This window comes from Molothrus ater, chromosome 3 (genome assembly GCF_012460135.2).
Source record: "Molothrus ater isolate BHLD 08-10-18 breed brown headed cowbird chromosome 3, BPBGC_Mater_1.1, whole genome shotgun sequence".
NCBI lineage: Eukaryota > Metazoa > Chordata > Aves > Passeriformes > Icteridae > Molothrus > Molothrus ater.
The window spans coordinates 80,210,108-80,220,992 of NC_050480.2; the positions used below are offsets into that span (position 1 = coordinate 80,210,108).

A 10,885-nucleotide genomic window follows, 5' to 3' on the forward strand; every position below is an offset into this window, starting at 1 on the left:
GAGCCTTACTCCCGCTTCTTCAACCGTGTAACCCAAACGATCCGGGTTCTCCCCAGGCTGCACACTCCGTTTGTACTGAGAGCACGGATGGGGGTGGCACTCCACAGACCCCTGCGCTCATTATTTTCCTCTCCCGACGAATGGCTACCGCACTCCAGGACACTGGCTGGGCTCTTTCCAGACATTTTCGTTCGTTTATGGAAACCCCAAGACAGAGCACACGCGGGGCTGAGCTGCCGCTGTCATTACGCCCCCGACGCGGCGCTCCGCCAGCGGCCGCGCTTCCCGCCGGCAGCCTGGCCCCGCCGCGCCCGCCCCGCAGCCGGCACCGCTCCGGGCACAGCGCCCTGCAGCCGGGGGCTCCCGGCGGGCGGCAGCGGCAGGGATACGGCCGCCGCCGGCACCGCCGCCACAGCCCTTCACGTAGAGGGGTCGAGGGTGCCCGTGCGCTCCGGCGCCGCCTCCCGCTGCCCCAGCGCCCCGGGAGGCGCCCCCGCTCCCGCCGCCCCAGGCGCCTTACCGTGCCGCTGCAGCCACTGCAGCCCCTGCCGGCGCGGGGCGGCCCGCGGGCGGTGCGCGGCGCTGTCCCGCGCTATCCCGCGGAGCCGCGGCAGGACGACGCCGCCGCCCCAACCATGGTCTCCACCCCCCGCGGAGCCGGAGTGCTCGCGGCAGGCGCCGCTCCCGGTCTTTTCTCCGGCGGGGGAGGAGGAGGGTGGGGTGAGGGCGGGCGGGGGCGGGCGCGCCCGCGGCGGGCGGGCGCCATTAACGGCCGCGCTCGCGCCACCGCCCACTTTGAAGCGGCCGCGCCGCGCCAGGCACAGCGGCGCCCCCTGGCGGCGGCGGGAGGCGCCTCCCGGGCGCGGGGATCCCGGGATTTCCCGCTTGGCAGCGCCGCCGGCCCGGGCGTGCCGAGCCGAGCCGCCGCTTGTACCGAGAGGCTTTTCATCTGCTTGAAGCAATAGCACTTGGGGTTGTCTGAGCGTGATGGGCCAGGCCCAGCAGGTCCGTCAGCGGCAGAGAGAACAACGGGGCTGGCTGTGCCGAGGAGGCGGGGGGTTTGTCCTGCCTGCCGGGGAAGGAAGGAGAGGAAAACACGGGAACCATGACGGGCACGGCTGTTCTGCGGGAGCTGTCCGAGCCTCCCTGCTGTCGGTGTGTGTGCGGAGCAAGGCCCGGTGCTCCTGCGGCAGGCAGGAGGTACGGCAGGAGCTGCACAGGAGCTGTGTGGCGGAGTCATGGGGCACAGCCCGGCACGGCAGCCCCGGGCCCGGGGCACACCGCAGCTCACTGCGGCACGGCTGCTGGGCCCCTCACGGCGCCGCAGTGCGCGGGGCAATGGCAAAGCGGGGTAAAAAGCCAAGCATCCTCTCACACACAGCCAAATACTGTGAAAAGCTCAATTTGAGGTTCTCTAGTAGAAGAGTTTACACCGAGCCTGAAGATGGAGGGTGAGCTTGAGAAGCTGCTTGTCTTCAGTCTTCTAAATAGACTGGCTTTTCTCTCTTATTTACCATAACAGAAGATAATCTTATTTTTGTCCTCGGATATTTATGGATAGCTGTGCCTTTCGCACATCTGAACAGCACAAGGTATTTGAACTGTCTTCTCCCAGCACAGACCAGTCCACTCAGCCTTGTAACAAGTGCCTTTCATCACGAGGAGAATCACCACCATTGTTCTCCATTTCGGCCTCCATGCTGCCCTTGGCACCGTGCAAGCAGCCCCCCCGCTAAATACAGACCAAATGCACCCAGAATTACAGATCTCTTGCGAATGCAGCCACACGTTCTGCTACTATGGCTTGTATTACAGAAAAAAAAAATAAAATTAGAGACAAACTTAAGAAAATAGAAACATTTATTGAAAGGTGCAACACACTCATGAAATACTTAGCACTAATTATTTGACACTATTAGTCCAAAATTGATAATTGGTAACATTCAAATATATCAGCATCCTTCATACTGAAAAATAGGGCATCCTAAAGTGCATCTTAAGTGACAATTTTACTTGTTACCCAAGGTATAGTCACAATTTTATCAGAAGTCATCCTTCCAAACACTCATTCTCTACATTTGTTTTACAAATAGAAACAATTGTATAATGTTAGTGGAATGCAGTGCCAGTTCTTTCCCAATTCAGCATCTTTAGCAAGTGCTTAGCTGCAATACTATGATATTATACACAAAGCTACAATTAAGCATATCTGTGCTTATAAGACTTAAATTTAATCCTGACTTTTCAGGATCACAATGTAGCTGTAATCACTAAGCCTGAGAGTAACCATGTTGAATTCTGTTTTATTTTTCTAGTCCCATACTGAAAGGTAGCCCCACTACATCATGAAAGGCCAAAGTCCACTTTTGGTCCAATATGAACTGTGTTTATAATTTTATTAACATAAACTAGACTCATCAACTGTAACAATTTTTTTTTTTGTTTTACACAACAATAGATTTTGCAAATAAAAATGCCAATAGCTGTTCATTAACTGAAATTACTCTCAAACTGTATTGTGAGATTCTTAATTTCCAATGTACACAATTCATATTTCCTTTGAAAAGGAGTATCACACAGAGCAGAAACCTTTTACTAATTATGCAGGTGAAATCCCCAACATTTTAAGCACATAGAACCTTCTAGCAAAAGTCATCTTAAATGTCTGTACATTCTTTACTGGATTTTGACATTTTCATCTCCTTCTTGTTTCTCCTGCAGTTTCCTCTGTAGGCACAGAGGAAGCAAAAGGATAGCCATTTACAGGGTAAAATGCAAAGCAAAGAATGGCAGGATTTCTGGACCTGAACAGGAGTTTGTGTACCTCATATCTGTGTGCTGTGCTACAGCTGGCATTTTTTGCAGAAGCTGCAGGGTGGTAGATTTTTTGGTACATTGATGCACTAAATTTTTCCCCATCCTAGGACTGAGACAGCAACAAAGAAAAATGCTTCTTTTCTATCAGTGTGGTGTAGGTACTGAGGAAGAGACTAGATTTAATATTTGGGCAGGGGAAGTCAAACCCCAGTTACATAAATTTGCACTGCTCATAGAGCCAGGGAGAACTCCAGCCAAGGTCAGTGAAATAGCTGCCAAAAGACTGTGGGGTTACTGTGTGTGGGCCACGTTTTAAATGTCACTAAGTGTTAATACAAGAAAAAAAAATACTGAAATGTCAGTGTCTAGGAAATGTTGTGACTGCAAAATGCAAAATACAAAGAGACAAAAGAGCACCACTGAGTATAGTTACAGTTAGGATAGTAAAAATAGAAACTGAAGGAATTATAAATGGAAACATTTTTACTGAGTATTCAGAGCACTTTCTTTACACAGAAGTACCAGCTCCTACTTAAGCATTTTCCCCCTTCAACTTTGAAGATGCATTAGGTGAATGCAAAACATTTCTTTCATGCAAAAATGCAAAAAACTTCTTTAAAAAAATTAACTAGCATTTCCAGAAAAAATTGAATAAGGTGTCATTTTCTCTATGTGGTATATTTAATGCATGCTGGCTTCCAGCTTCTGCAAATATTTAAATGTTTGAGACAGTCCAGGCATTGAGTTCAGGGACAGGATTAATGAGTAGTGCCATCTCACTTCTGCTCTGTGCAGTGCCTATCCCTGTACCCTTCAGACAGAGGGAGGATGGGACTAGTTAAATTTGAAAATCTGCCATTATAAAGACAACCATTGCCAGAAAACCAAGAGTGAGGGCAGTATATTAGATTATTTTTCATGTTTTGAGGATTTTTCTTTTAGTTTTTGTATTTTATATTGATGCTACCTGCTTTTAAAATCAAAGGTAGCTCTCACAAAACCAAATTAGTTTCATTTAAAATCTGCAGGTTTATAACCAGCAAGCTAATTAGTTGCTGAGATAAGCAACCTTTAAAACAGGATTGTTTGATTTATGAACTTTGTTGTGTGTAGTTCCATAGCTTAGCAAAATAAAAAGCTAGTATTCAACAGAAGATATATGTTAGGTTGTTCTACATGGTATTAATTAGTTTAAGAAAGAATATTCATCAGAACTATATGCCCACAGTTCAAAAATAGTTTAAAATAATAAATCAATATTTGCAGATGAAAGGAAAATTGAGATACTAATAAAATAAAAACAATGTTTCCCCGTAAATATTTGTTAGAACAAATATTTGAAGGACATTTCCTATGTGAAATATGATGTTGTTTATCATTAGGTAAAATGTACCTCTAGGTTTTAGGATGAATGAATATAATATTTTTTCATGACTAAAAATATGTTTTCACAGAAAATTACATGCCTCAACATTTTTGCAAATATCATGTGTTTATAGAGAGGAGAGGGAGAAGATTCTGTTACAATTAAGTCTTAAAGAATAAAAACTGCCAATTTTTTCTCCTTAATTTTCTTTTAAATACGTTATTACTTAATGATTCCCGGATTCTGACCCTCTATTACTGCTGAAAAAAGCAGAAGTTGCTTCCAGAGGCCTGCCAGCTGGCCCTCCAGCGATCTACCCAGGAACTGCAATCCATGTTGCCCTGAGAAACAGGCAGAATGTGTTCCCTGATAAGAATTTCCACTTCTCCGTCATTACAGCTATTTAGAATGAATTAGAGTTTGGGATGGTTTCTTGCTTCTTATCTGGCATGAACACTCATGGACTATTTTATAGAAACAGCTGGCCTTCTAGTCCTTGGTGCAATGGACTACAAAGTTTATTTCAGAGATCTCTTCATGTAAAAGCTCTGAAAGTATTTGGTCATGCTCAAGAAAGTATAGACAATGTAATCTGCATTTTAAAAGCATGTAACATATTCACATGTACAGTTATACTGAAATCAGTCTGTGTAAAATACCAGGTGTAATTAAAAGCATTATATACAAGTATACACTCACCTATAAGATACACCTATTTTCACAGAATGCACTGCCCTAACTCAGTATATGAGTCACCAGTCCAGTTTCATATCTGCTTTACTCCACACATACTTTCCTCCTCTTTTTAGGAACATCTTCTCATCAAATCCGCTGAATTTTATAGCTGCTTCTACACCAACATCCAGGATGGACTTGGAAGGTTCTTTCCGCCCATTTCTACAGTTTAGAAAACGCATCTGGAATGTAAGATAGATAAGATGTTAAGATGTTAGAAAGTCAATTTGTAAAAGCTTCATTTTTCTACAGACTTAAGCAAGTTGCACTGCAATACCACCAAAGCCTATGTAAGTGCATGAAGAGCTTCACTCTAGTCCTCAGAAGGCTCAGGAACTCATGGTTAGACATGTGACAAATCTTAGCAGGAACAAAGCAATATCATAATTCTTGAAGATTAAAGCTGTAACTTCAGTTACATGTAAGCTAAGTTGGCACTCTGAAACTTAACTTTCAAGGCAAGTTCTGCATTTTTATATTAAAGAAAAAAAGCAAAGATATCCTGCAAAACTAGACATCTACACCTTAAGATTTGTGATGCAAGGATTATGTGTGCAGGCTGATGGCAACGCCTCCTTAGGTCATGCTGTATTGTAGTTCACAACATGTCTGATGGGTATAAATCACATTTGTTCCTTGTACTACATGGCAAAATTGTTTTATAGAATGCAGAGTAAATTAATTAACTGGTTATCAATGTTGTATACATACATATATTAGCATACAAATACTATGTATCAAAAAAAGACTTACATATTCATCCAGAATGAGGTATGAATCCCTCATCTGTAATAGATCAAAAGAAAATACTAAATTAATGTACAAATCAAAATTCCATTCCACTGAAAAAGGAGGGACAAAAGAAGCAACTATTCATTCAAGGTCTGATACAAATCTTTGAAACAGTTGCTGTATCATCACTGTTTCAGTGACTTTGGATGAAATTTATAGAAATAAATGACAGAATTACTAGAAAAACTTTATGTATGAATAAATTAGTAATTCCTGGAATATTACCTTACCAGTGTCTAAGTGAAATGTGGGTACCCAACTGGGTAAAGGTATTTTGAATAATATCCAAGTTTTCTATTAACTTCTACACCAGAAGAACTTAAAGTTTTGCATGCTGGAATGATTTTGCCATTTTCCAAACAAATGACATGACCATTTTAACTGGAATGTTTAATTATAACCCCACCAAACAAAGGTATTCTGCTGGCTCAAAGGCAAAAAAGCTCTCAGGTCTCCACAAAGAAATATGCCAACAGCTGAAATAAGTCATGTTTACTTAGCTAAGTGGGCATCTCCTAAGTCCTTCTTAAAATTCTCTGGGTAGCTGAGGTTGCTGCTGTATAGAACAGGAAATCTGATCAATTTGGTGTTCATCTTTCACACAGGTTTACCAGAAATCAGAAACAGTTTTCTGGAATTAAACCTACCATGGGAAGCCTTTTTTGTAGGACTTCTATTATGAAAAAAAAAAAAAAGAAAAAGTAGAAACAGTTCTGGGTTCTCATCTTAACCCTTTCTCTGATGAGTGCTCCCTCTCACCAAATACCTCAAATGCTAACTGCACAGCCCCACTTTTAGGTCTTACATCGCAAAGACAACCCAGTGTGCTTGCTTAACCTCTATATACATTAAGAATTAAACTGTAAATGGAGTCCTTATCTGTGGAAAGGAAAAGAAACACAAGATGGGAGATTTAATGCATTCCTGAACTTGGTTCAACTTGCTATTTCTTCACTTAGTTCATAAACTTTCCTAACATTGAGTCTTCTAACTCTCCTCATCCCATCTTTAGGGTCTGTAGGCATTTAGGCATTTAAAAAATGGCCTGAGCTGCACCCTTAGGCACCTAAGTCCTTTAGTGTGGTTACTGTAAGCTGGATGGAAGCTGATCAAGTTAACTGGTAGGCTCTGCAGGAGCACAAGGAGTCTTCTCCTGATTAAAGAGCCTGAGTGTGCAAACCAAAGGAGTTCAGACAGAAAATGTTAAAAATGCAACTTTATTGTGAGAGGGATTACCCAAAAGTACGATTAGTTGGGTACTGTTCCTCAGTACCCAATACAGTGCTGGTTGGGATGCTGTCTTATTCACGTAGGTTGATGGCACTGGCATAATGTGACATCACAGTCAATCTCTATTAGGAAACTATACTTAGACTATAAAGTGTGTTTACAATAACTCTGAAATTTTCAGGATCTTGTGCCCAAGTCAGGAAGAGTATCCACAGGACTGGGAACAATGGGTTTTTCCTCTTCCTAATAACTTTGTTGTCAATGAAAAGCCTTAAGGAAAATTTAAAATCTTGGCTTCCACTATAACAAAAGCAGTTGCTGATAAAGTTGTACTGAACCTCTTCTAAGCCACTATTAACAGGGAAAGTATTAATTGCCATGAAAGTTTTTTGTTCCTTTCAAATATTCTAGCATTATTTAAAAATAAAGTTACAAAGGGACAGTTTCATTTTTACCTTCTCATTAGATTCAGGTACCAAGCAGGAGACATCTTTGTGGCGATCCAGGAATCGATCAAAGTCTTCATCACTGATAACAAATTTTTCTGCTTCTCTTAGAGCATCCTCACCACTGTTCTCCCCTTCGATAATCAGGCACTGGAATACCTGGACAAAGAAAGCACCTGGGTAAGACTTCATGTTTTCACTTGCCTTGAGGGTAAGAGACTTCAGTCTCAGTAGCAATGTCTAATTTTTCTGTCAGTGGAGACAAAATGACACAATTTGTCATAACTGAATACGCCACAAAGGGCATGGTGCAGATTTACTTTTTGTAAATTAACATTACATAGCTCTAAATGTTATAAATTATGGTTTTCCTTACTGTCTGAGATTTCATTTAGAATGGTTTTTGGGCCTTGTTTTTTTTTTTTCTGAGAAATTCTGTGTCTATAACAATATTCATGAGGCAAATAATGAGAAATTACTCCACATGTTCTCCCATATTTATGTCACATTATATCTACCCATTTTCAAACTTATTTCTAGTAAAAAAATAATAATATGTGTACACTAACCTCTAATACTCTGTAAGAGAAAATTAATATACACTTATGTGGATGCTATGGGACAGAGAGAGAGAAACGGCAAGCATTTCTCACAGTGGCTTGTGGGAAGTTTTAGGGAGCTGGAAAGATGTGATAACTTGTTGACTATAAACAATTTGCATGTGGTGGTTTTTCTACTTTATTTTTCTGTTCCTTTCAAGGACAGTGTGTGAGAAAGATGTTTCTGTTAGCCAATAGAATAGAATCTATCGTACCACTCTATAAAAACCGTGCCGTTCTTTTGAATAAAGCCTTCTTTGCCTTTTCTATGATCCTGCCTCTCGCCTGTTCCTGCCCCGACCCCAGCACACAAGTGACACACTTATATCTTGCTAACAAGATATTGACTTTAATGTGCCATTGTTCAGTAATTTTTCCTAAATTTCTCTACGCCATAACATATTTTCACATGTTAAAGGCTTTCTGTGCTAATTTTAATATATTAAAACAACCTAGATCTACACACACCAAAACAGTAATTTTCTGTACATGACACAACCAAAAAAAGATTCTTGACATACTGGGCTCCATTTAAGTGCTGAATGAGATAGAACCTATCTTAGCACCATGCAGCATTGACAAGAAGGCTCCTAAGACCAGCCCAGGCTGGAGCTGGAGGTAAGACTCAGGTCAATAGAGGTTCAGACAACTCCAGGACTTCATTATTACTTTTGTTGAACAGGAAACATGTGGTATATACTACTTTCTTACCTTCCAGCGCACCGGGTTCAGTGCCTTGATCTGCTCATTCATATCTTCCTCAACATTAAATCTGTTGATGACTGAATTTATTTTAAAAGCAACTGCATACTCTCGGCACCACTGCCTCAGTTTATGGAGATTTTCCACATGGTTCTTCTTTCCTTGATGACGGCCAATTAAAACGTTGACATCCTCATTAAAACTATCACATGAAATTGCCAGAATATCTAAATATTCACCTGAAAAGAAGTTTTAAAAATTGATTAATATTCAGTCCCTCAGCTAAAAGCTGTCAGGACTCTAGTCACTTTCACTTCCTTGTCATCTGTCACAAAATGCCACGTAAATGCAGTTCTGTGGAGTCATTGCATCAACCACAAAAGCCACAGCAACAGCAGCATAGAAACACATACTTTGTGTGTGTATGTGTCCCCAGCATTATGGAAACAGGTGGAACATACGGAAACATTTGGTATAATGGTGTAATAATTGTTTTGTTACATCATTATACCAAAAAGTTTTTGTGGTATAATGCCTACCTTTACAGGAGATAATCAACACTGTTTCACTGGCATTTACATTTGATTTGCATTTACTAAAACTTAAGCACTAAGAAACCATCTTCGACTTGCCCCCAAGCCCATCCATGGGTGAGGCTGCCCCTTGGAGGCTCCCCAGTCCTGCCAGTGCAGCTGTGCCCAGTGCTCCCTCCTTACCGTACTTCTCGAACCATTGCTTTCTGATCAGGCTGCCATTGCTGACAATGCTGACACTTGGGAGCTCCAACTCCTGCTTGCAAAACTGGACCAGTTTGCCTACAAATTCGCCTCTGTCCTGAAGAAATGGTTCTCCTCCCGAGAAATTGATTTTCTCCATTCCTAGAGAAGGACCAAAGAAAGATGCTATGAACAACCTCTGCTGCCCGTCACCTGCTCCTGTTCAATGTTATCAATGCCCCACGGCAGCGGGACAAGGGACATCCCCGGGATAACTTTTTCCACGGCACTTGGTCCTGCGGAGTCCCCCTTCCCCGGTTCCCTCCGGACCCACCTCCCCTGGACTCACCTCCTTCCTTGAGCATCGCCAGCCCCCGCTTGGCCTCCTCCAGGGGCAGCACGAAGGAGGTCTTGGCCGTGTGGAAGCAGAAGCCGCACTTGTAGTTGCACTGCCGGGTGAAGTGGTAATTGACGCTAGTGGGCGTCGGGGCCGCGTCGTCCCCTTCCTGCTCCCGCTGCGGCCGGGGAGACGAGTCCCGCCAGCCGGGCAGGGACAGGGACAGGGGCAGGGACAGGGACAGGGGAGCCAGGCTCCAGCACAGCGCGCCCAGGCGCCCTCGCAGCGCCGCCAGCACCGCCCGCCCGACGGACAGCAGCCGGGTCAGCAGGACCAGCTGCATGGCTCGGCTCGGCTCGGACCCGGCGAGATGCGCTGCTGTTTCGGACCCTCCTGGGCACGGTTCGACTGGACTTGATTCGGCTGGGGTTGGTTTGGCTGGTCTCGGTTCACTTCAATCCGACCCGGCTCGGCTCGGCTCGGCTCAGCTCGCAGGCTGCAGAGAGGTGTCCGGCGCTCCGCACTTAAATGTGCGGTGACCGCCTCCCCTCCCCGCCCGTCCCGCCCCGCCGTGCAGGACGGCGGGGAACAGCTCGGTTTCGTTTTCCCTTCTCCCAGAAGCGAAACTTGGCACCGAGACGCGATGTTTTCCTTCTCCCGCCTGCCCCACCCGTGACTGCAGAGTCCCACGCTCCAGAGCCGCTTCTCGGCCCCGGACACCGCAGATGCCGCCGACTGCCCGGGGCTGGGAGCAGGTTTGAGCACCTCTGGGTTTGAGCGAGTCTAGAACCTGGGACCCCTCTCGGTGTGTGAGGTCTCAGTGACTTTGGCTCCTGTCGTTAAACTCGTGTAGCAGGGGGAAAACTGAGCTTGTATAACTGCCCTGCACCTTTGTCAGGCATTCAAGAGCTCCTGTAAGTTTAAACAGTTTTGCATGGAAAAGCAACCCAAGTGAGGAAGCCTGATTACTTCAGATACATGAAAAGAAAGTAATTGCAGGTTCTTTGATTCTTGGTCTCAATAATGCTCCTCAGGCAAAGCTGCTGCACCAAGTTGAGCACATGGTTAGCCTTAACAGCAGGAACAGTTGGCAGCCTGAGGTGAGACATTGGTGGCTGCCCACTCGTGGTAACACCAGGAGAGAC

The 10,885-nt window shown here is 44.3% G+C and overlaps 2 protein-coding genes across 3 annotated transcripts in view; both read right to left on the bottom strand.

The window, feature by feature from the left end:
- The window catches only part of RNF144A (ring finger protein 144A), a 61,742-nt gene extending 61,050 nt beyond the window's left edge, over positions 1-692 (bottom strand). The window contains exon 1 of one of the 2 annotated variants that reach the window (XM_036380052.1): positions 521-692. The gene's annotated coding sequence lies outside the window, so the exon portion shown is untranslated. The remainder of the gene's footprint in view (positions 1-520) is intronic. The other variant, XM_036380051.1, reaches the window with a different exon arrangement.
- Positions 693-1,842: 1,150 nt separating this feature from the next.
- Positions 1,843-10,208, bottom strand: RSAD2 (radical S-adenosyl methionine domain containing 2). The gene is made up of 6 exons (XM_036381349.2): positions 9,753-10,208; positions 9,404-9,565; positions 8,697-8,926; positions 7,396-7,545; positions 5,672-5,704; positions 1,843-5,100 (listed from the first exon to the last, which is right to left on the bottom strand). The coding sequence occupies exons 1-6, from the start codon at positions 10,081-10,083 to the stop codon at positions 4,936-4,938; spliced, it is 1,071 nt and encodes a 356-aa protein (XP_036237242.1). The 5' UTR covers positions 10,084-10,208; the 3' UTR covers positions 1,843-4,935.
- Positions 10,209-10,885: the final 677 nt, after the last annotated feature.

Excerpts from the sequence above, each read along its gene's own strand:
- RSAD2 (XM_036381349.2), bottom strand. The coding sequence starts at position 10,083 with ATGCAGCTGGTCCTGCTGACCCGGCTGCTGTCCGTCGGGCGGGCGGTG. Across the intron at positions 9,566-9,752 it reads GGCGATGCTCAAGGAAGGAG|GAATGGAGAAAATCAATTTC; the intron begins GTGAGTCCAGGG and ends GTCCTTCTCTAG. Across the intron at positions 5,101-5,671 it reads ACCTCATTCTGGATGAATAT|ATGCGTTTTCTAAACTGTAG; the intron begins GTAAGTCTTTTT and ends CTTACATTCCAG.